This window comes from Micropterus dolomieu, linkage group LG19 (assembly GCF_021292245.1).
Source record: "Micropterus dolomieu isolate WLL.071019.BEF.003 ecotype Adirondacks linkage group LG19, ASM2129224v1, whole genome shotgun sequence".
NCBI classification, from domain to species: domain Eukaryota; kingdom Metazoa; phylum Chordata; class Actinopteri; order Centrarchiformes; family Centrarchidae; genus Micropterus; species Micropterus dolomieu.
Genome location: NC_060168.1, coordinates 20,634,433 through 20,659,562, shown reverse-complemented (window position 1 = coordinate 20,659,562; position 25,130 = coordinate 20,634,433). Strand labels below are relative to the sequence as shown.

General features: G+C 39.0%; 2 protein-coding genes across 3 annotated transcripts in view; one reads left to right on the top strand and one right to left on the bottom strand.

Annotated features, from left to right (window-relative positions):
* The first annotated feature begins 1,989 nt into the window (after positions 1-1,989).
* LOC123957760 (pinopsin-like) lies at positions 1,990-13,986 on the top strand. 2 transcript variants are annotated; one of them, XM_046030799.1, is made up of 5 exons: positions 1,990-2,388; positions 5,128-5,456; positions 11,899-11,926; positions 12,035-12,127; positions 12,239-13,986. In XM_046030799.1, exons 1-5 carry the CDS (start codon positions 2,004-2,006, stop codon positions 12,616-12,618), a joined length of 1,215 nt encoding a protein of 404 aa, XP_045886755.1. In that variant the 5' UTR covers positions 1,990-2,003; the 3' UTR covers positions 12,619-13,986. The 2 variants fall into 2 exon arrangements, with proteins under 2 accessions (XP_045886755.1, XP_045886756.1); XM_046030800.1 differs by lacking the exons at positions 11,899-11,926; positions 12,035-12,127; positions 12,239-13,986 and adding exons at positions 8,114-8,347; positions 8,773-9,238.
* Positions 13,987-15,696: 1,710 nt separating this feature from the next.
* Positions 15,697-25,130, bottom strand: part of arhgef6 (Rac/Cdc42 guanine nucleotide exchange factor (GEF) 6) — a 29,001-nt gene continuing 19,567 nt past the window's right edge. The window contains exons 13-22 of the mRNA XM_046030806.1: positions 25,004-25,090; positions 24,772-24,853; positions 23,997-24,112; positions 23,642-23,821; positions 22,543-22,563; positions 18,875-18,971; positions 18,283-18,381; positions 18,060-18,159; positions 17,719-17,773; positions 15,697-16,901 (exon numbers count right to left, since the gene is read on the bottom strand). Coding sequence (XP_045886762.1) covers positions 16,779-16,901; positions 17,719-17,773; positions 18,060-18,159; positions 18,283-18,381; positions 18,875-18,971; positions 22,543-22,563; positions 23,642-23,821; positions 23,997-24,112; positions 24,772-24,853; positions 25,004-25,090 — 960 coding nt within the window. The 3' untranslated portion in view covers positions 15,697-16,778. The remainder of the gene's footprint in view (positions 16,902-17,718; positions 17,774-18,059; positions 18,160-18,282; positions 18,382-18,874; positions 18,972-22,542; positions 22,564-23,641; positions 23,822-23,996; positions 24,113-24,771; positions 24,854-25,003; positions 25,091-25,130) is intronic.

The following is a 25,130-nucleotide window of genomic DNA, read 5'->3' as shown; positions in this document are numbered from 1 at the left end:
TACATAGAAGCCCCTTAGAGCTACATTAGTGTCACCCAGTGAATTCTTGAATGGAAATTTTATCAGCAGAAAGTGTCAGGACTAGGTGAGCTTCAAATGAGTCTATACTATACACAAGCTGTTTTTGAGGACACACACTCTTCATCATGAACACTCTCTGTTCACCAGTATGTTCACTATTGTACCTCTTCACACGTCCAAATGGCCTATTTCATTGTAACCCAAGGATAAGTTGGTGCAAAAGCAGCCAGAGACAGCCAACACAGGAAGTGTGACAGTGACACATGAGGCTGACAAAACCACAAATGAAAACAGGAAGTAAAGTTCACATAATACACAAGGCATGAAATCACAAAATAAAACATAACACAGAGGACTTTAGTGCATTGCTAACAAAACCTATCAAAGCAAAGAACACAGACAGCAAAACAAGACCAGAACACTAGTAAAACTCAAAATTACAAGGAAACATGATTAACAAACAAATCATAAAAGTAAAACATACTACAGAGAACAGCAACCACAAGGGCAGGGAATGAACACAGAAAACAAGTCCAAAACACATACCAAACAACCCAAATCCGTGACAATAGAGTTCACACATGGAATCAGTGGTGTAAAAAAAGCCAGAATCAGGTGCAAAAGAAGCTGCAGCAACTATGGAGTAAAAGTGGTTTCTCATTGACAATTAAAGAATCTTTTTTTAAAACATTTTAAAAAGAAGAATTAAGCAGCCATGGCTTGAAACTATTATACCACTTCACTTTCTCCCTTGTGTGCTGGCATAATCAGGCTGATCTGTGGCTCATATGGATAGGATGAGGGGATTGGGTCTACATTGATTACTATCAAGCTTTCAACAAGCCAAGTGACACCAGTGACTGAAGCAAGTGAGATTTTAGATTTAGTGAGATCTTCCCTGCCATGGCAGAGCCTCATGACGTCAGTCCCTCCAGGCATGTAGCCACTGTAATGGTTACAGAGAGAACATCTTGTCTTCTCAGTTGCAACAGTGCTTCTCTCCTCAGCATTTTATATAAACACACACTGATAGACCAGGAGATCAGATGTGCAGTGTGCCTGTGTCAAATTAAAATAATAAAGATTTTATTTAATGTGTTATCAGTTATGAGTTTGTGTCCTTTCATCTGTGTCTTTTGGTGAAAAAATAATAAAGCCAGAACAACAGATAGGGAAATTAGTGTTTTATGTTTTTACTCAAGTGAGTTACAAGTCTCTATAAATGCACACAATGCAGAAATTAAAGGGAGCTAAAGGCTCCCTGTAAGGATTTTGAAAATGCTTAATTTAATTCAAATAGCATTAAACATAAACACTCTAGAATTGTCCTTTAAAGCTATGAGGGAAGTTAATTTATTGCATGGGAGGCTGTGCATAAAAGAAAATGCTGAAGAGGTGTGAAACTTTCTTTGTTGGTGACTTGCTTTGTGCTCAGTTGAACCAGCTGTATGCAGCTATAGACAGGGGCAACTGTGAATGTGAAACGCACAGCTTAGCAAAAGCATGCAACCAAAGTTTGTATTTCTGGAGCAGAAAATCCAAGTGTGACTGTGAAATTAGAACTTCATTTTGGACAATCGCTTAATCTGCACTGAAAAATCCTAAAATCCAATGGAACTCGGTGTGAGTAGAGAATTTGATTCACGTCTCAAAATAAACCCAGCACAGCGCCTTGAAAGGCATTGCATTTGCAGCTGGAAAGCAATACATTTGGAGGATTTACTGTTTTCACACTGGCCATTGTGATCAAAGGGACGAATTATAATAAGCAGAGAGATGGTAAGAAAGTAAAAGAGAAAAGAAAGAAAAACAATGAGTGCTTGTGTGGGGCAGGGGAGAAGGGGTGGGGTATTTACATACATTACAGGGGTACAGGTATAAAGTTGACAGGACTCAAAGCAGTACTGGGGCTGTGCAGGACTGTGCTTCTCCCTGTTTTTGTGTCCAGCTCCTCCACAGCCTCCTGCTCTCTTGTCAGTGCTATGGTCGTCCACATACGCGGTTGCAATTTCAGCACCACAGACAGCTCTCTCCGCAGCTCCAGCGTCAGCACCGATGCCACCCTGTGGGACTCCCCGGCTCCCCAGAGACCCGGCGAGTTGAGCCGGACCGGCCACACGGTGGTGGCAGTATGCCTCGGCTTCATTTTAGTAGCGGGATTCCTCGGCAACTTCTTCGCTCTTCTTATCTTCGCAAAGTTTCGCTCCCTCTGGACGCCCATCAATCTCATCCTGTTGAACATCAGTCTGAGCGACACCCTCGTGTGCGTTTTCGGGACACCCTTCAGTTTCGCCGCCAGTGTGCACGGGAGGTGGCTCATTGGAGATTATGGCTGCAAGTGGTACGGGTTCGCCAATTCCCTCTTTGGTGAGTAACATATGTGCAGTGAGGTCAAATATAGAACTTTTTTTTCTGTTTACTCTCGTTTCCACCCAGTTGTGTTGAATGTAGGAAAGTGGATGATAAATTTAGAGAGTTAGGAGTCAAGGCTGATTGGAATTCAATTTTGGGATTCAATTTTGATCAGATGTTGGCGCTATATGAAAAGTAGGCCTAAGGGAATCATAGGGTTGGGTATCGTTGAAAATTTTATGATACCAGTACCAAAACCAGTACCTTTAAAGTGATACCGATACCAATACAGTATCAACAGGTGGCATTCAAGAAGATACCTTGCATAAAATGCCACCTGTTGAAGCCATAGTAGTTGATTTAGCCTATTATTATTTTTATTGTTGTTATGGACAAACAAGGATATCTATTTTATTTTTTTCCTGTTTCAAATAACTGTTACATAAAAGTATTGGGAAATGGTATCAGATCCACTTCATCCTAATTAGGTCATCCTCACGGGTAGTAATATATTGGGAAAGACTATACAGCTTTTTTTATATTCGAATGAGAGAGGAGTGAAATCGTTTAGATACCAAATAAGTTGTGGGAAACGAATTTAAGGTTATTTTTGATCCATGGGTTGAAAGTAAACAACTTTATAAACAAATAAACAATTATTTTGTTAACTTTCGATCAATAAACTGAAGTGAAAGATCTCCATAAGTGCGTTTTCCTTTATTGGTGAGTCGCAAACCTCCTAAAAAACGACAGTAACAATTATAAATCGAGTAAGGAGTCTGTTTAAACAAGTCACTTAACTACACTAAAGACTCACAAACAGAGGAAGAGAGAGGCTGCACGTCCAGCCGATCAGACCAACCATACCTGAAGCAGCCGCAGCTGCAGCCGGAGGCTCTGAGATTAAAATCAGCGGATCTCTGCTGCGCAACAAAAGCTTTAATTGATGTGATGTGAATAGCAAATATAAAATGTACAGAGAAGTGTTAAATGATACCAGAATATGAAACCAACGAAAGCCAAGCTTGTGGTAATAAACTTGTAACGGTGAGGAACGTGCCTGAGACCGCAGCTGAAGGTGAGCGGCTGTTAAAATCAGGCGTGCAGGCCTTTTAGAAATACAGTTTAAAGTGCAGGCACATAAGGGAAAAAAAATGCATGCTCTTCTCTTTCTTTTAGTGTGTTGCTGCAAGCAAAACCACAGGGAGACCGGGTATGGTTGTAACAGTTGTAATAACACCAATTCCACCAATTAAAGATAAGATAGGAGTTATGTGATCATTTCAGTATTTTCCTACTTCCTCCCCGACCCGGTGGTTATCAAGGCTGGAAATAGACACAATTATTAAACAGATTTTGAGGTCAGAAAGTAAATTTTTTGACCAAGACTATATGTTGTTTAGTATCTATACTATTGCAGATAAAATTGTTTGACTTATATTAGATTTTAATAAAGTACATTGTAGTAGTATTTATTAAGTATAGTGTTAAGTAAGTTTATTCTACAGATAAATTTACATACACATACATGTGCTTGAGTCATCGGACTAAGTCTGTTGCAGTGAGAGAGAAACATTGTTCTTTTATTTCACTACCTGTTTTTGAAGCATATCATGCAGTGTGGCATTTCTTTCTGCTTCTTTTGTCTTATTGTTACAACCTACCCCGGTATTGGGGTAGGTTGTAACAATTGAACACAATGCATTTGACATCAACTCAAGAGGTCTGTGATATTCTTGTAGAGGACTGAATTGGTGCCATTTGTAGTGAACAAATGTGGGTACTTTGTATAAAAGTTTGAGAACTCTAGCTAAAAAATTCAGCGATTTATAGTTGCTGAAGCAAAAAGTGTTACAACCATGCCCGGTCTCCCCTACAAATAGTCCTTTTTGCTGCAATCTGGTTACAAAAAGTATTGACTGAAGTACTGCTACCATAAAGGTATCGAAAGGTTCATCCTGAGGGGAACTTGAATGCAGGATCCAAATGTCATGGCGAACAGTCATGCAGTTGTTGAGAAGTTAAACCTGATGGTGGGGCATAATGGGGAAAGACAGGGATCACCAAAGTCACTAGGATTTAGTATGTGGGAACCATGAGTGCCTGCACAAAATGTCATGGCAATCCATCAAATATTGTAATATTATAATAGTTGTGCAGGTATTTAAGTCTACATGAAAGTGGTGAACTGACTGACAGACCAACATTGCCATCGGACATGTATTGATATGGCTAAAAAATAAAACAAATGGCAACACCTCAACATAAGTGAGGCAGGATCTTTCTTTGAAGGTCTCATGGCTGTTCTGTCTCAATAACAGAAAAAAGCGCTTTCACATTCAAGTGAAATGCAGTCAGTCACAGAGTTGGTCTTCAATAAGGTCTGCAATGTCTACATGTCTAATGCTGATCAACACATTGTGACAGCAGACTTACATAACGCATATTGTATCATGCTCACATACATAGCAGCAGATTGTCACAAGGATCTAGTATCGTGATACTGACGTAGAATAAAGTAAATGGTTACCCCTATAGTAAACAAAAAGCACACTGAATGTTTATATTAGGAAGGACATTACATATTCTGTTGAAAATATAACACATCATTTTTGACAATTAGCATCTACTTTGGAGTTTTTTATGAAGCTGCTTCCTTTCCAGTAATCATTCAGTAAGAATTGGTTTCACACATTGCATTCTGATAACTTGTGATGAGTATGTTGTATGTCTTCTCCTCTCTTGCTCTTTCAGGGATTGTGTCCCTGGTGTCCCTCTCTGTTCTCTCCTATGAGCGCTACACCACCGTGCTGCATTCCTCGACGGATGACATCTCAGACTTCAGGAAAGCATGGCTCTGTGTCGTAGGCTCCTGGCTGTACTCTCTCCTCTGGACCTTGCCTCCCTTTCTGGGTTGGAGCAGCTACGGGCCCGAAGGACCCGGTACCACGTGTTCCGTCCAGTGGCACCTCCGTTCACCCACGAGCGTCTCATATGTGTTGTGTCTTTTCATCTTCTGCCTGCTGCTGCCCCTTCTACTCATGGTCTACTCTTATGGCCGAATCCTGGTTGCAATCAGGAGGGTGAGTTCATACTAATCTGTTACATTGTTAACAAGGGCATGCTGTTTTTACTAACAAACACCAGATATAGTATGCTGTTTACACATCAAGTAGTGAAAACTGTTTACATGATTTACATATTCACTGACAAAAAAAGAAAAATCATCAATTTTAAGATTTTTTAAAACAATTAACCACTTCTTTTGCTGATATTATAAAAAGTGGTTATTAAGATGACCTAGATCTACATTTAGATACCTGTACCATTATGCAAACACCGTATCTTTGCATACAATTAGGAAATGTGTTTTTAATTATGTCTCTCATGCTTTGAGTGAGATTTCCCAGTAAATCCACCTTGAAGGGCTCCGAGATGCTTAATGTTCTGCTTGACAGAGGCATTTTCCTTTTTTAGTCAACAGTGGTTCACTTGTCCACCTTTTTCTGGAATGGCTGGACACATTGTATCTCCACTTACATTATCTCCAGGAACAATTCCCTGACAGTAAACACAAAGGTTTAGCATAAAGCACATATGGCATAGATTGCTTGCAAATAGCTGTCATGTTCTACGGATAATGTGCTGCCTTTCGCCACATCCATCTGCTCAGCCATGAAGCCTTTATAGCTCTGCTAAAGAGGGCTCTGTTGTGGCTATCGATATTGTGTCTCAGAGGTTGAGTGATGGCTGTCAGACTCCCAATAACACTTGGTCATGTGTTTTCAAGAAGATTTTAACGAGTATCAAGACAGATAATCGTAGAAGCCACAGCTACCTGTTTACAATCTTACAACCAATCCAGCAGGAGAAGGAATGATGGGCAAAATCTTCAGGGGAGTGAATAGGTGCATTCAAGGGCAATGACCCATGCAGTTTCCAGTGGCTCATCCCCACCTTGGGGCTCACATAAACTTGCCACTCACACAAATAATTGATAATTAAGGGCTCCCAATTTCTGTTAGGTACCTTCATGCTCTTTGTATCTATTACTCCTATCAATGAATCACATCAAATGTATTTTTAGATTGTGGAAGCAACCCGTTACTATTGGATACCTGCTTTTTTCCCCTTCCTTTTACTCTGTGCAAATGAGGGAGTCAGAGTAGAGAGGGGCTTTGCAGACTTCCTTACTGCACTGTTGAATCTGGGTTCTGCTGTGCACCCTTTGCCTTCCTACTGAGGGCCTCGCCTGGATCAATCAGTCTGTGGAGCTTCTGCTGACTTCCCGAGGGTGGCTTACATTGACACGTCAGACCAAAAGATGACTTTTTTCTCTGCATGACAGCATCACATTTAGATTCCATTCATGGAAGATTCTTATACGAACTCACACATACTTTGAGATTTACTGTTCCATAATTGTGTCTTGCTGAATTGACAATGAACATATTTCCTAATAAAAACATATAATTTTATTTCAAAACAAAACTTCATATTATATATATATATGTATTTTAATTAATTTTGGAACACAATTCTGCAGCACTCCATGAATGTATCTGTCATATGTTGCTATCAAAATCAAAATGTGATACTTTTTTTGGGGTATATTCAAAACAGAACAAAAGTTCAGAAATGCAGAAATCACCACTGATTGAACATTTGAGAACAGTTGTTACATTATAGGGGGCCGAGGAGACAAAGCAACAAAGTTTATGACCAAATACCATACAAGGTGAAATGTAATTGAGTGTGAGAGAAAGGGCAGGGCTTTTGTTGCCATTTATTCATGAAGCAGCAAGATGAGCGTCACAGGCAAGATAACTTCTTGGCTCATGATATATGGTTATCTGAGCTAATTTTAGCTCACAGCTACAGGCCATCAGGAGAAACCAGCAGGGAAGATGTAATAAAACATGCCGCAGCATCTTTAGTAGCCATGCAGTATTTTTTAATGAATGTTTCTATGGTTACTGTACTTGTACCATTACTGAGTCTTACGTGTGTCTTACATGTCTACATATTTACTAATTCCAGCATTAATTCACAAATTATACCACAAGTCTTCCCAGTCTTGTAGCTAATTGTTTTTTGAATAAATTTACACCAGTGTGTAACCTTGATACATAGATAATAATTATTAACAATAACAATTTTTTACCATTGTTTTACAATTGATAAAAAAAGCACAAACTTGACAGAGATGGAGCAATGTTGGTCATTGATTTTAAAGTGGTACTGGTGCTGATTTTATACATTCAGTTCAGTTTACCTGTCATGAGGAACCGTTCGTGGCTCTGGGGAGAAGAGTGTCCAAACTGTGAAATAATAACACTGTTAGCATAACCAGGGTAATTTATACAAACCCTCTAGGAGCAATGGATGATAGTATCAGCATGCATTGCTGTGTATCACACTGTCTTTTTGATACTACCACTGGATGACACACATAAAAAAAAAGATATGTTACAATTACTTCTTACAAGTACTCACTCACAGAACAAACTGAGGTAAGGGATGCAACATAACATGGGACAGGAAATCAAAATAAAAACACAGAAATGCATGTGGGGCAGGGATACAAACCTACCCAATCTACCTTTCCTATACCCAGCTACACCTTCCTTAGGTGAGAGTCTGTGTTGCAAATGACACTAACATGATCCATGCCTTTTCTTTAACTATGGTATTTCGGTAAAATTATTGTCCTCCTCCTCCTCCTCCTCCATGTCTCCAGGTGGGTAAAATCAATTTGCAGGCAGCTCAGCGCAGAGAGCAACACGTTTTGGTGATGGTGTTGTCCATGGTGTCCTGCTACATGCTGTGCTGGATGCCCTATGGCATCATGGCGTTGATGGCTACCTTTGGTAGGTCAGGACTGGTCACTCCTTTGGCTAGTGTGGTGCCCTCCATCCTGGCTAAGTTCAGCACTGTCGTCAACCCCATCATCTACGGGTTTTTTAACAACCAGGTGAGAGCTGAGGGCAGGGAGGTGATGAACGATGACCCAGAATCACTGTCTCCTTTGCATTTAAAGTATATTAAGCAAGGTCTGTTGGTTGAACTATATACAACTGCTCAGCACTATCTAAAAATAAAGTTAGGCGGTAAATACTGACAGTGTTTTAGAGGAGAACTCAATGGCACCCTGCGACACTGAAGATACAGCTCAGTCTCAGTTATTTCACCGACACTTTCAGTGTCTCTTCACTTTTACTTCCCAGGTGCTACATGCAGCACACTAGATGGCACACTAGACGGCAGGGCTGTAGGGTAGCACTGACATTCTGTCAATCAAATGAATTCATTTTTAACTTGATGTCTTGGCTTCTTTTAACCCGACAATCACCAGATTCATGCTTACTTGAAATGATAGTCTTTTATGCTTTTACACAGTTTTATGGATGCTTTGTGGCCTTCATGAAGTGCAGCGGGGAACCCCAGTCTGTTCAAGGAGAGCAGCACAGGACACAGGTCTCTGGTGTCCACAGACAAGCCTCTTCACAACCTCAGATCCTCAGCAGCCGGCACAATGACCGCCACACTCTCATTGTCCACTACACTCCATAAAAGCTTTTCATCTTTTTCATCTGGCAGACTGTGAACAATTTATTGTCCAGAACCCAAAGTGCAACTAAAAGACACACATTTTCCATCTATCCCTCAACACCCTGCTATTGATTTTACATATGAAGATAGATGTCACTGTCAACTCTTTCATAAAGCGGGTGGTACAACAGTACCATGTATGCATTTCTGTGTTTGACCAAGTTAAAGTTGTCCTTAGTTCTCTGAGAGAGAGAAGTACCATCCTGTTTTTTGATTTTATACATTTTCCACAATAAACAGCAACCACAGCAAACAGGAGTATTGAATTAAATAGTTATTAGTACAATATAATACTGGGTTATATGCTATTTAAAGAAGAGAAAGAGCATCAATTCACATATATACATATAGATACTGATAAAACAAAAAACATTACTTTATATGTTATTAATAAAATGATCACATATAAAATGATCACATATTGTTTGCCACCACAGGCAAAAGACTTTCAATAAAGTGGATTCTACGATTTGGTATAGAAATTTAGTATATTCAGTGTGGTTATTTATGTACATATGTATACTCTGTATATATATATTGTATATTTAGAGTTGAGAATATTTGATCCACTAGGGGAAGCTACGAGCCAGCTCAAAATGTCTACATGAAACATGCCATTTATACGAACATCTGCAGTCTTCTCCTAGTGGTTGCATTACCATAACTATAAACAGTATACATAGTATAGAATATGTAACACATACTTTGGAGAAACAATGGACAAAACAATGCACTATAAAACCACGCTAAAAATCATAGGTTTAAAAGTTCACCCAATCTGGGTCACTATAGCACTAATGCAGTGTTGGGTAAACTAATTACTGTTGAGTTATTTACCCAAATTAAATTGAAATCAAGTGACATGTACGTTTAAAAAGACTTAGAGCAGATTTTAACAGTTAACAACCATGCAATAAACATAAATACTAACTAACACCGGGTCAAACATCCATTGTCTTGGGTGGTTTTCTACCCACTGGGTACCTCATGCAAGTATTGTGTTGGTGCTATATTGGCCTTCGCAGAACTGACTAACAACAACTTCATTATATTTATCACAACAGCAAGGTTGTATCTGCTATGTGACCTTATGCCATTATGCAGCACTCTGTGACCTACTAAGTGGATATGCCACATAAAAAACCTTTCACATTAGCTCATCCAGGCTGTGTGGGTACAATGAAAAACATTAGTGGGTCTCACTCCCGGCGAATGCGCCACCACATCCAAGCAAACAACATAAACTGTGGTCATTATCAAAGATTTAAGACCTCGTCATGTATCTGAAAATTCAGCAAGCTTTCAGCTATGTTAATCTGGAATTTGGTAATTGTATAGGCCACTTGTTCTGATTTCCCTATGAAATGAATAACTGCCATATTCAAACCAATATTGTGAAAACTTAAACGGCAGCTTGGCTGTTTTTGGACTGCATAGTGCTCCCCTATAGTCATATAGCCAACTTACTGTATTTTTAGAGGTTGCCTAGCGATTACATTGAAGTTGATCAAAGGAAATGTGTAGTTATTTTATAATCATATCTATTTGCAGCTGCTGTGGTCATTTGGTTTGATTGGGTGAGTGTCTCCGAGAATACCCACAGCATTAAAACTGTGTGAAAATACCAGTGAACACTCAATATAGGCCTTTGAGTATGCTCTGTATAATGTGGTCTAATTCAAATACTATTATGGTACTATATGGTGTGCTACATTATCTACTAAACGTCATGGGAAATTATTTTTCATTGGCTAAAATTAGTATTGCCTAATTGACATAGAAATACAAAAAAAAAATAAAAAAGAAATACTGAGTAATCCAAGGCCACATGGCATTGTGTGGGATTTAGGGACATCATTTGACAGAACGGAAGAAAGAAATGCAAAGACAGCACTCATCTGCATGCCTTCAATAAAGGTCACATCTCACACTGATCTGCATGAGGAAGAGTTCAGAGCTTCCAGGAAGTAGAAAGAGAAAAACTCAGTTGCTTGAGAGAGCAGTACTTCAGAAGTGCATGGCATGTCACGGACGGCAGGCCTCTCTAGGTTTCACCACTCCTCTCCACCATGATCAACACTTACCAGACCAGCCTAGCTGCACCACCAGTGCCTCCGCGCCTCAGCAGGTCCCACCCGGTCCTCATCCCGGCTCCACTTCCATCACAAGGCCACAGCAAGTCGCTCATCCGGTTTTTGGTTGGTGTAGTGTTGCTGCATTTATTTCTGTCGGTTGGAGGATTCATCTATCTGTACCACTATGGCAAACTGGTAAACATTTACCCTTATAGATGAGAATTTTCACTAAGTAGAGTTCAGATGTATTAATAGTTGGTGGCACTGCTGCATGTATTATTACAGAAATTATACAGTAATCTTCCAAGCCATTACAAGTTAAAACATTTTACTATGAAAAAGAAGCCATATTGTTATTTTAAAAAAAAATCTACTACTACTATTAAACTTCAAATTAAACTTTATTTTATTAAAAAATTACTATTAAAGCTCGTTTCAATTTTAATTAAGTTTCATTCTAAAACATAAAGCATGTGCCACTGTATATGGGTTTGCTTACATTAGAGTATGTAAATAGACCTGTTTAAATCTTCTGATGGTTCACAGTTTGCGCTGTGTAAATAATATATATATATATATATATATTTACACACACACACACACACACACACACACACACACACACAGTCAAGGCATTTGACACCTTGCACAGGAAATGCTCACAAATAGGTGAGGTGTGAATTTCACAGCATAATGTCTCATTGTAGGATGAGCATTTTGAGTAAACAAATGGAAAGATGATTTGAAATAATATCTATATCTATCTTTCTTAAGTGTCGTAAGACAATCTACATTCAATATTTTTCTGTTCCTGATTTGACTTTTTTCATCCCTACAGGGAGACGTTCCCTCAACTGATGGAAAAGGTGCATTAATTTCATTTATTTATTCCTGAAAATAATTCTATACATTAAGATACAAAAATCCAGTCTCAACAACATATTTGACCAGTAGTTTGTTCTCTTCTCCGGCAGCTGCTTTTCTCTCATCAGACAAGCAAGAAACATCCTATAGAGCCGCGGCACGCATGCTAGTTGACAAATCAAGCAAATCAAAGAAATCTGCCGGTAAGAAACTACTGAAATTATATTTTGGATTTTTTTTCATTGCAATAAGTAAACTTTATTTAGAAGTAAATAGTATACTCAGTAATGATGCTTAAAATTCTCCCTCTCCAGAGGGTTATCTCCAGTGGGCCATCGACCACTCGTTACTTAGAAACATCAACTACTACCGCAACAGTTGGTTGACGATCCTGGAGACTGGTGACTACTATGTCTACTCCAGGGTGACCTTCTCCAAGGGTGACTCTAAGGTCCCACTGACCAGCATTATCAAGCTGAGGAAGACAGAGACAGGAGAGGAGAAGGACGTGATGCAGGGCTACTGCAATCTGGACGACCACCGTGGGTCTCCGCCAGTCCCACGCCTGTGCACAGTCACGCAGGGAGATGTGATTACACTGGAGAAAGGACACCAGCTCAGTGTCTGGGTACACGACCTCTCACTGGTGGACTACAAGGATGGTGCAACAACCTTTGGGATGTACAAACTGTAGGAGTCCTATATCAGCACATACATGGACCTAAGCTGAAGAGTGGGAACTCATTAGGTGGATGGAAGCTACTGAGAACACTTATAAATGGACTGGAAACTAATGCTTTCTTTTGATTTTTTTTTTGTGGATTTCAGAAGACCACATTCCTAAACTATAATTTATTAAATCACATATCATTTTGTTATTGCTTTGGCAGTATTGTGAATGGTTGTTCTGTATTTATTGATGTAAATGGAGTTGTATGGCTGTGAAATGAAACTTTGATATTTAATCTAAAATATTTCTTCTCTTTATGTTTTTCTTGCATTAGCCCCATTTCAGGAGTTAGTTAGAAATAAAGAAGATAAACACATTAGACTAAAAAATCCAGACTGAAACAAAAATGTGTTCAGAGTTGGGTTACACAGCTCTACTGTGTGCATGTCCCAGTTTGGATAATTTCTGCATGAAAATGCAGAGTATTTTAAAATGGTGTAAAGGAAAGATGTGCATTTTAGTCCTAAAAAAAATCGTAATTATTAATTCTGACTCCAGATGTTTTGAGTCAGAATTACTCTGGTGACCAGGTGAACTTTAACAAGTTAAAAGTACCCAGATTCATCACCAGTATTAACACAGCAAAGTTCTCTTCTGGCAAACCCAAAAAGATCCTCCATGGGCTACTCAGAAATCAAACTTTTTCCTATTTGTTGTAAAGTGCAAAACCTACTGCATTTTGCAATCTAGCGCAGTCTACACCACTATGGTTTTCGATTTCTAGATGACAAGAAACCACATAGCTAAAATGCATTTTCTCATAATGCTAAGCCACAAGAAACTGGACCACTGAAGATGCAGGTTACCACTAAAGATGGTCTGTAATGAAAATAATAGCGAAGAAACTAAAAATCAAAACTGACTGATGTTTTCAGTGGTAAAAGATTATCGTCTTTGTGTGAAGCAAATTCAGCGTCAACATCGGATTATTTAAGGACCACACCTTAATTAACTCCTTAATCACAAATCATGTACATTTTATTTTCCTGCTGAAAATTTTTTCAAAGCATGCTGCAGAATTTCCACTTGAATTTTAATGTCCTTTCCAGGCAGCTATTGTTTCCTATTCATTTCCAACGTGGTATATGATTCGTATGTTAAACTCTTGAAACTTTGTTGAAAATATAGGCACTACCTCACAACGACAATAAAACTTTGACACAAATGATTGTAGACTATTCACTATGATAGGTTACACAGCTCTCAGTCTGCCATTTGATGTTTATACTGTATAAAATTTAATTTAGACCAATGTAAGTTTCCAGGTTTTGTAGTGGAACTGGAATGAAAACTTATAGTAATTGTCCTATTAAAATGCAAATGTAGTTTAAACCTTGACCTGTTTTTTTTAAGTAATCACTGGATGCGCCAAAACCTAAAGGTTTGAGTTACAAATAACTTTAACCTGGTGACTGATATAAGGAATTAGAAGTAATATGAAAAAGTTCTACCCACCAGCAGCAAAATGCAGTGCAGTGCAAGTTTTAAGTTAGCACCCGAGCCATTACAAAACCTAGCAGTGCATTTCACAGGTCACTGTTGTGGCGGAGTTGAACTGCATGGAAAGTGTGAATCTCTAAAGAGGTGTGTATAGATGCAGAGGCAGCACACTTTCACAGGATGTCATCTATTCTAGTCACTCCTTCCATCCTGTAAAGGGTTTCTCGCTACAGAGTCTGAGAACAACCTACAAATTCCTGAACTGCACAAAATGCTGAATGCTGCATGGAAAAGCCTGTCTTGGTGGATTTTCCAGTATGGAAGAGGGGACATATGGTTTTAGGCCATGTGGTTTTCCATTTCTCACTTGGTGAAAGTGATGTCAATAGCTTAACTCTGCTTATTATATTACATTTTTAATAAAAGAATGACCATACCAAACACAAAGTACAGAGTGTCTAGAAAACAAAAAAGCATTACAATACTTGCAACAACAACAATTGCATAGAACCTTTCAAAAACAGTACACTCAGTGGTCTGGAGACACAATTTCGGATAAACACGATTAAACCAGGGTTCAACCCCCTCCTAACAGTAAGTGCATACTGAGGATATTGGGAATTCAAAACTACAGTATGTGGTACAATTTAGAGTACAGGAACTGCAATAATGTTAATCTCAACAGCCGACATATGAGACAGAATCACACATCTGTACAGGAAGCACAGTCTCTGTAATGCTGAAGAAAATCCGGCTGCTAACTGAGCGTCCCAATAGGAATGGCGAGTTAAAGGTTAGCTCTAACACCTGAGCAAGCATTTCTTGAACAAGATGCCGACTCTGCTGCAGATGTACAAGTGCTGCCTTGTCCCTTGCACTGTGCTCTGACCTCCCTGTAGAGAGGTGCCCGTAAAATCATCACTTCCCAACGGGGATTGTAAGGTATTACAATATTATTACATTTTGGATCATTTGAGATGAAAATTGGGACCTGGGCAGTGATCTTTAAACAATCACCAAGAGATTTGATTAAATAAAGGAAAATTAATAGACTAACTGTGTGGTGGCTGAACCACATGGTCTGACCCTTTTGGTTAATAAATTGGGTAAATTCATTCATTATTATTGCAATTTCTCCAAATCTGGCCTACCGTCCTGGGTCTAACCCAGAGGTCAGTCAGTAAAGCAGTCACTTATTGCATTTCATTAGCATCCACTGCTGCTCTGCAGTGCAGCTAGGGTAGATAACAGTGTTAACAGTGCACACACTCAACCTCATGAGGAAATGTACCGCAGTGGGTCCTGTATGCTTTTCAGACCCGATATATACCCATTAAGCTTGAGCCATTCTTATTGAAATATTACAACAAACCACATGTGACATTTTCAATATAAATCATGCATTTAGTCCCAGCCTGGTCTTAAACTCTCTTTAAGTTTATCGACCACTTCGGGAGGCACTTAAAACACCCACAAATAAATCTGTTTATTTCCTCAGTCTGTTTCCATCAGCTCTGCAGGAACCTGCTATGAGGCCACAGAGGCTGCAAACAAAAACCTTTGAATCCTCAAGCCAGACTCATTATTAAAGTAATTTTCCTCTTTTCCGATTAAAAAATGACTATTTTCCCTTGGCCAAAACAAGATTTTTTTCTCTGCCTTTACACATCAGTTTAGTTTATAAAATTCCTAGACAAATTTAAAAGGCAGCAAAACTATCTGTAAGGCTAACACCACAATTAAATGCTTGAGTGAACAATAAATAAAAAATATTAAAAAGAAAATCCAAAATAAAGCAAGACTATGTAACTAATATGTTAAAATGATACTTGAATACATTTTAGTAAGAAGAGTAGGGGTGACATCTTTGTCATTATTTGCATACTCTTTATAATAAATGATACATAATTAAGCCTTTTCTATACTATTATGCAGCTGCATCCCTGATAGCTTTGGACTAATATATATATGATTATCACATTTCTGATGCATAATTCATACTGTAGAAACACTGTACATTCATGCAGTTTTGAAAACACCAAATGTGAAATGAAGAGCTAACCTGCTTGAATTGCTTAAACGCCTACAAAATGGCCTGGAAATTTGCAATGTGTCTAGAATGTTTGTAAAATTGCCAATCAGACATACTCATGAAAGCTCAGTGGCCCACTGGGGTTCCTTGTGACAAAAAAAATATGACAACGGCAAAAAAAAAAGTCATGATGTGAAGTGAAAAATATCTGTCCCCAGATGTGCATGCAGGAGAACAACTCCTTTTCCATTTTGAACTGAAGCAAAAGAAAATAACTTGTTTTGTGTCCAGAATGTTTCCATTTGCAGGGGACTGTTCACAGTGCCAGTCGCCAAGAGGCAGTATGTTTGAAATATCCCACTTGATCAGTCTTAGTTCAGCAAAGCCATTTCACGAGGAGGCATATTTGTAGTATCACCATGTGAGGCTGGATCAGGAAGACAGATTAGATTTCATCAAAATGTCAAATCCAGCACGAAGAAACTCCAAGCATCATCGTCACTGTGTATGCTATGTGTGAAATATAGAGACGCAGCATAGACAGATACCCAAATACACACACACCCCTCACCCTCCACAAACATGCTTACATAAATGTACCCATACACGTGCACGCAGACACACTAGTATGAGGATGATTGTATGGATGTATTCAGTGGCTGATATCATCCCAAGCACAATCATTCTTCTGCTTGGCCAGTTTTCGAACCATTCTCTCCAGCTCTTTGCGAGACTTCTGCTCCTCCTCCATAAACTGCTTCATCCACTTGTTCTCCTGTAAAACATATGGGAAATAACACTATTTAACAGGTTGCTAAAACTCAAATGACATACAAATGAGACTAACAAATACGTCAGAAAGCCAGTATTATTGGCTGATAGGATATGACAGTATCTATGTTGGTAGATATGCAAAAGAAATTGCAGAGGAGTAGATGATGTAATGTGTGTTTTATTGGTGCCATTTTTATGTATATTTCAATATGTGCTTTTATTTATAGTTTTTATTTTGAATATGTTTTAAGTTTTCTCTTTGAACCATTATAATGAATTTACTGTTATTACTGTTTACTGTTAAGTTTATTGTTGGAATGTAATTTTTTTATATTATGTAAACATGATAAAAAGGTATTGTATGAAGTAAAGAAATACATGAATATAGATAACATGGTGCCCTTCAAACCGGGCACGTCTGATGTAGGTTTTTATAAATGATCAAAGAAAGGGAATGAAAAGGTTTATGATTTATATAGAAGAAGACATATTTATGGGCTTTGAGGAAATTACAGCAAAGTTAGGAAAAGTTTCTTTAAATATATGTGGAGCTTTATATATTCAGCACAAAATACATCATTGGAAAGGCCCCATCTTTGGAAAAAACACAACAATATCACTGAAACAACAACGATGAACAAAACGAACAAATTAATCTATACGCCGCTCACATCTGGTTCTATCCAAAAACTCAAAGTTTGGAGGGGAGCTAATGTCAGTACAACTCAATGAGCACCTTAACATGCCATGCAAATAAGTAGGATACAGGGCTAGACTTCTGACACATGTCTCCACACATACTATGTACTCACACTTACCTTTTTTAATTCATGAACCTCATCCTTTAAAGCATACACAGCATCCACCAGGCTCCTGAAAGAAAATATAGTTTTGCTAGACAATATCAACATTTATTTCTTCCTTTTCAAACAGCCACTCATTAAATAAGCAGGTAAATCAACATCAAGCTTATACTGCCGACCAAACTCAAGGTCATTCTGGATAAAGATTCATGTCTAAATAGGATCAATATCACATTTCTGAATCTAATTACAGAGAAGAGCAGAATCCAAATCCAAATAATGGATAAAGCCTGGGCTGTCCCTGTTGGTGCAACAAGTAAATGAAAGCCTATTTTCCAAAGTAATAATAGGCATACTTTTCCTCAATAACTGTCTGCCCATTGCTCTTCATCTCCTCCACAATGATCTTCTCCTCCTCTGGCAGAAGCACCTGAGGGACGCACTCCTTCCGTACCGCTGCAAATATGCGTACACAGACACACATAAATTAATGGGAAAGCTTGATTCATGGCTATATCAGCTTTTGAAGATGTACAATCTAAGAAGCTATTAAAGAAACAATAAGTCCATGGCCCTTACACAAACGAACACTTGCGGTGGTCTGGTGCAGGCTGGCTCCTGTGCAGTACGCCTCAATCACCCTCAATATCTGAGCATCCTCCTCCAGAGCAGCTGTGCCTGTCAAAACCATTAAGGACGTCAAGTAAACACTTTTCACTTAGATGACATCGGGAAGGCACTGAACACAATCATCAAGAACAAATATATACAGATAATGAGTTCCACACAATGCATTGATGCAATGATTATACAATTAAATTTGAGGTCCACACTTCTACATTTATTCATGGTCTGCAGAGGCCTCAGATCTAGACCATTATTTTCCTCAATAGAGGACACGCTTACTTTTGTTACAATGATCAAGATAATTCCCACAATATCTTATAACTGTAAATCTGAATTTTACTGCTCAAACCCCATATTTCACATATTTACTTTCAATATCAAAACTTCATTACCCTATTTTCTATTATCTTAACCAACAACAGCTTTAAAACAAATATACAAAGGAAATGGTATTGAATGGTATTTATAAAGTAATATAAACCCATATTAAGGAATCGTTCATGCCTAGCATACATGCCCTATTATAATAAGATAAAAGCCATACTTTTCCTCGTTTGAACCTCGTCATCGGAGGGCTTCCGCTCTTTCTTCCTATTGCCTGGCAGGAACTTCTTTATGGGCCGCGGGCTCTTGCTGGAGTCCTGGAGGAGTTCAATATTAAATTCAATACATCTCTACACACACACACACACACACACACCTACAACCCCCCACACACACCTGTAAAGCCAAGGCTCAAAATCAAACATAATGCAAGCTTACAAGGACGCGCATCCCTTGAACAAACAACATCCAAGAATGAAGTTCCATCAACAAACAAGGCAGCAAGCATGCGATGATGACTGTGACCAAATCAGCCAGGTAATCCATCTGTGCTGATGTGAATCCTGCCTAACAGGGCTATACAAAAAAAAAAAAACTAAGAAAACCAAAAATCTAATCATATCTAATAACAATTACTTCAAATTTTTTTTCAAGGTATATATATCATCACTGTCAGGGAAGGACAAAAATGCTTCAAATATCCAATCTTAACCTGTGGGATACACTGTTTACAAAGCCATGCTAAGATGTCATCACATATTTTAACAGTCTATTAAACCACAATGATGTGGTTTCATGAGTGACAGATTTTCTTTTTTGCAGCTGGGTCGAGTTTAGGATCTGAAAACAGGCGAAATGACTGTTTCCTCTCCTCAGTACATTAAAAGCTGAGGTGTGATGCATAATTAACTTACTAAAAATAACAGTTTAGTCATGTTTAAACTTCTTATATAACAATGCAGATAGGTGGTGCTAACCTGGGGCTTATAAATGTGATAATACTTTACATGAAGTAATTTGCCCCATGGCCTTGGATGGAAAAGGAGAAGTTTAGTCAAATACACATTAGAATAGAATAAAGAGTTAGCAAATCAATTCTGAAACTCATTCACAGAATCCTAAAAGTCCCTCATAAATATCAAGAGAAATAACTGAATGCATCATGTCTCTTAGAACCTTTGAAGGGGCTTGGTTATTCACGTTAATGCAGGCGCCTTGCAAAACATATTTTTCCTTAGGTGTACAGAGTTTCTTTCCGCATTCGTTTGGTGTTCTGGGGCTGCAATTCATTGTTTTTTTTTTGTTTTTTTTTATTGCTTAGAGTACATCAATAGCACATTATATACAGTGCACATACACTCACTGGCCACTTTATTAGGACCACCTCGCTAATACTGGGTTGGACCCCCTTTTGCCTTCAGAACTGCCTTAATTCTTCGTGGCATACTTTCAACAAGGTGTTGAAAACATTCTTTGGTCCATATTGACAAGATAGCATCACGCAGTTGCTGCACATTTGTCGGCTGCACATCCATGATACAAATCTCCTGTTCCACCACATCCTAAAGGTGCTCTATTGCATTGAGATCTGGTGACTGTGGAGTACAGTGAACTCATTGTCATGTTCAAGAAAACAGTTTGAGATGACTTGAGCTTTGTGACATGGTTCATTATAGCCACCAGAAGATGGGTACATTGTGTCATACAGAGATGGACATGGTCAGCAACAATACTCAGGTAGGCTGTTGCGTTTAAATGATGCTTAATTGGTACTTATGGGCCCAAAGTGTGCCAAGAAAATATCCCCCACCATTACTCCACCAGCCTGAACCGTTTATACAAAGCAAGATGGATCCATGCTTTCATGTTGTTTACGTCAAATTCTGACCCTACCTTCTGAATGTTGCAGCTGAAATCGAGACTCATCAGACCAGGTAATGTTTTCCAATCTTCTATTGTCCAATTTTGGTGAGCCTGTGTGATTGTATCCTCAGTTTCCTGTTCTTAGCCGACAGCAGTGGGACCTGGTGTGGTGTTCCCTTGTTGTAGCCCATCTGCGTCAAGGTTCGACGTGTTGTGTGTTCACAGATGGTATTCTGCATACCTTGGTTGTAGTGTTGTACTACTCGAGACCAGTCTTGGTCTTGAGATCGGTCTCAAGACCACTTTTTGATGTTCTCATTTGTCTTGTCTTGGTCTCGAACATAGAGGACTCTGGATTTTATTTCAAGACCAGTCAAGACCATAACTTTTGGAATATCAATAAATTGCTTTTGCATTGTCTGATTTATTTGTTAACATCCTAACTTTGATTCGATGTAAAACTTATTGCTTCAAAGGCCCCAATAACCCTAACTAAAACTGTGTTGTTATCGTTAGCGGCCGCCATCCCTTCCCGCCCCCTTCACACACACTCCAACTGTTTAGTAAACGTTTGATTTAATCACAAATGAATTAGCACTTAATTTTTCTATTAAGATATTTATTTTGTTGAGGAAAAGGGACTGAAAACACATTTTATTTAACTCTTGCATTTTTTTTAACACATTTTATCATAATAGTTTGAATGTTCTACCTCAGATTTGTGAAGTGATCCACTATTTGGCATCAAGTGTTTGTTTTGACCATAAAAAAAAAACTTTAAAACCACAATTACCATCTGTATTTAAATTTGAAATAAATAATGATTTGACATTTATCAAGTTAATTATAGATATTGAATGATATGACATTTTTTATCATGATAACATTTTTGGCCATATTGCCCAGCCCTAGTTTTAAGTGGATGGTAAACATGGAAACGGAGTGCTGAATAAAGAGTTGATTTCAGCTCTTAGTGTTTGTATGTGGGTGTTTTAATAGGAATGTAGATCTGTGTTCAATTTGTGAAGTACCTATGATCTCGTTCCACATTTCATTGTCATGTAACGTAGAGAACTGGTCTTGGTCTTGACTTGGTCTCAGTTTGGGCGGTAGAGATGGTTGTGCGAGAAATTCCCAGTAGATCAGCAGTTTTTGAAATAGTCAGAACAGCCCGCATGGCACCAACAACCATGCCACGTTCAAAGTCACTTAAATCCCCTTTCTTGCCCATTCTGATGTTCGGTTTGAACTTCAACAACTTGTCTTGACCACATCTACATGCCTAAATGCATTGAGTGGCTGCCATGTGATTGGCTGATTAACTATTTGTGTTAACAAGCAATTGAAGAAGTCTACCTAATAAAGTGGCTGGTGAGTATATGTTCTGTGATATTTACACCACTTTAAAGCTGCACAATTGATTTTTATGGCCACTTGTCAGAAGAAGTTAACAAGAAACTTACAGACACTGTATTATACATGGAAAACATAGGTTCCACCAAGTTTTCCAGAGACATGGAATCAACTTATGACTAATCTATGACAGCATATTTGGGCTGCTGATTATTCAAAGGTGACACATGCAAATACATTCAGGGCTGAACGACAGCAGACTTGACTGCACTTTGCATTCTGTGTTTAGATTTCCAAAAATAGCAACCCTAGCAGAAATTAGATATTAGAATTATTGCATGGGAAAGGTTTTTTAACAGACAACAGATACCATACATGGTGAGCGGCACCTTGACTTCTTATAGGGAATGGGGGGGGGGGGGGGGGGGGGGGGGGGGGACAATAAAAACTTAGCAGATACACAGGGCCACCGAAAACAGGAAACCAACAGATGACAATGAGGGAGGAGTGAAGCAAACAGAGCAATGGCATGCCAGCTCAACACTGGGGCTTGCGCACACACACAGACACACACAGGCAACCGCACCCCCCACCATCCCACCCCACATCCTTACCCACACACACACACACACACACACACAAAGATAGAAACAGAGTGGGTTCTAACCTTACCTTCATGATATAAGACATCCTCTACAGAAGGCAGGATGGAGAAAGAGAGAAAAAGGGGAAATGTGCATGAAAAATATGATGAGAGAAGGATGTGATAGAGAGTTAATGGTGAACATATTACACCCCCTCTCACCTATTCTTTGTCTATGCAGAATAGGATGATTACTTCATGAAAAAAAAGAAAAACGAAAGATATATGGAAAAACTGGCAGAAAGGTGGTTATGCGTTCAGAGGACTACGCATGCAATCTCTGCAGGGCAGAGCAAAAGACCCAGACAAGGTTGCTTGGTTCTATTCAAACTGTAGAAGATAGAGTTTGTGCAGTAGTACATGTCAAAACTAGTGCCTAGACACATGTTAGCTGTAGTTATATTTTCACAACACATCGCTAGACTGTCCATGATAACTGAAAGTTATAAAGTGCTGACTGACAACTGTGAAAGCATTGCCACCCACGTGGACAACTGTGAGTGAGCATCATCTCACTCATCAAAAGACGTGTGTCTCGTTACCACTAATGCACATAACTTTCTCTAATTCCAGTCAAACCTGGTGATCATGCTGCCGTTACTGGAATTAACTTCAACAGGCATAATCATACCCTGCCATGTTTCAGATACTTTTGCAGTAGTTTTAAATATATCCTTTTAATTACTGCATAATTAATTATGTTATAATGATATTTGCTGCTGCTTTTCACAGTCACCATGTACTTTATCTGCTGGCCCATGCATTGTGTAAAGTACTAATCTATAGATTAGCAACAGATTACGACTGGGTAGATAATTGTGATGTTTCAAAAAATGCAATATCCAGATAAGACCAGCAAAAAAAACATAACAATATTTGTCCAGTAAATGGATTAACAGTGTGTTTGTCAATTTAACTTGTTTTATTTGGGTGTTGGGTGGAAAACTTTGTGTAAAACAAGACACTGGAGGTCTGAATAAAGTAGAGACAGAAAAAAGCGACAGAGGGGGACTTGTAGAGGAAGGGGAGTTCTTGTGTTTTCTGACTAAAAAAAAAAGTTCTGAATGACTGCTTATAGAATATACAAATTAAGCTTGTGTAGGTTTGTGCAGCTCTACAACCTCCTACCTCTTTGTATCCCAGTGCAGCAGAGGGTTTGAGGGGGGGCGCAGGGCGCAGACAGCTGAGAGACCAGGGCTTGCTGATCTTCGGAGGCTCCAGGGGGCCGCGACCAACAGCACTGATGCTGCCCAGGTGCGAGAGGTGAGTTGGAGTACCGACCATGCTTAGTGGCTTGCCTTCTACAGTCTACATGGGAGGGTCAAAGGAGAGAAGACAAGCAAGTCTGTGAGAAGTATACGTGCAATGAAAGATGAGTCTAAGGTTTTGTACCTAAGGGGTTTTCACACTTTAGCATGGTGCAAGGTTCACTTTTGGTATTGATTTGACTTTAAACTGTATTTGTGTGACTGTGTGTCCTAACCTTTGAAATGGTGCTTGCAGGGCTGCCTCCTTTGGTAAAGGGCTGAAGGTGCTCTAGCCACTCCTGTAACTCCTGGGCACTGCTGCAGAACACTGTAATACGATCGATCATGCTTCCTGCAACGCAAACACACACACACACACACACACACACACACACACACACACACACACACACACACACACCAGTGAAAGTTACAAATGCATGCCAGAACCACACGTACAACAGACAATTCAGGAAATGAAGATGAGATCAAATGACGTTTGTCTGGGTCTAGTTTAGATTTTCCCTAAAATGTAGCAATTCATGCCGTGTGGCAGTAACAAGTACATGAATAAATATGAAGTTAGCACTGTCAAACATGTTGTCATGGATAAAAAAAGGCATAGGGCATGTGAAGCAACATGTTTTGATGTGACTGGCTTGGCTGTGACTAATTTCTTCCAGTGAATGTTGATGTTAATGATTTAAGGCTTCATGTTTAATGGATTATCTGATCCCTTATCTTAATTTTTCTAAATTTGTGTGTGTACCAAATGGTAAGGCAAGTTTAATATCCTTTTATAAGCTATGTACAGACACCAGCATGCATATTTTAGAGGGAGCTACCTTGACAACTAATTAAAAGTTTTGAAGACACTCTCCCATAGCTGTTCAATGAGCTAACGCTTTACCTTGGATTCAGCTTTGGGTTACAACCTGTTACAACTCACGATAATGTATTACTGCTGTATCATAAAGAATTATAATTGTCTCCAGAGCTTCAGATGCAAACCTGTGATGTCAAAGGCATAGTGGGCATTGTCTGCATCCTCTGCATGTCTTGTTACTGTGGTGCCTGTCAGTGCCAGTCTTCCCTGAATGGAACAAACAAAAGGAGAGGAAATAAGTCACCATATCATACGTGGTGTATCTTGTTATCGCCTGAAATTAAGGATGTGAATTATTTGCCCATAAAAATGAAAACTGATACAGGAAGGAAGGTTCACAGTACGGTGATACCTCACCTGATAAATAAAACCACTCATCCGGGGGCTGGCGGAGAGCATAACCAACACATTTGGGAACAGCATTAGATAGCGCTCCTCTTTTTCCTGCAAGAGAGAGACAAAAAAGATTTGGTTGCAATATGAC

Coding starts and splice junctions, on each gene's coding strand:
- LOC123957760 (XM_046030799.1), top strand. CDS start 2,004: ATGGTCGTCCACATACGCGGTTGCAATTTCAGCACCACAGACAGCTCT. Junction 5,457..11,898: donor TCCTGGTTGCAATCAGGAGG/GTGAGTTCATAC, acceptor TCATCCCTACAG/GGAGACGTTCCCTCAACTGA. Junction 12,128..12,238: donor CAAATCAAAGAAATCTGCCG/GTAAGAAACTAC, acceptor CTCCCTCTCCAG/AGGGTTATCTCCAGTGGGCC.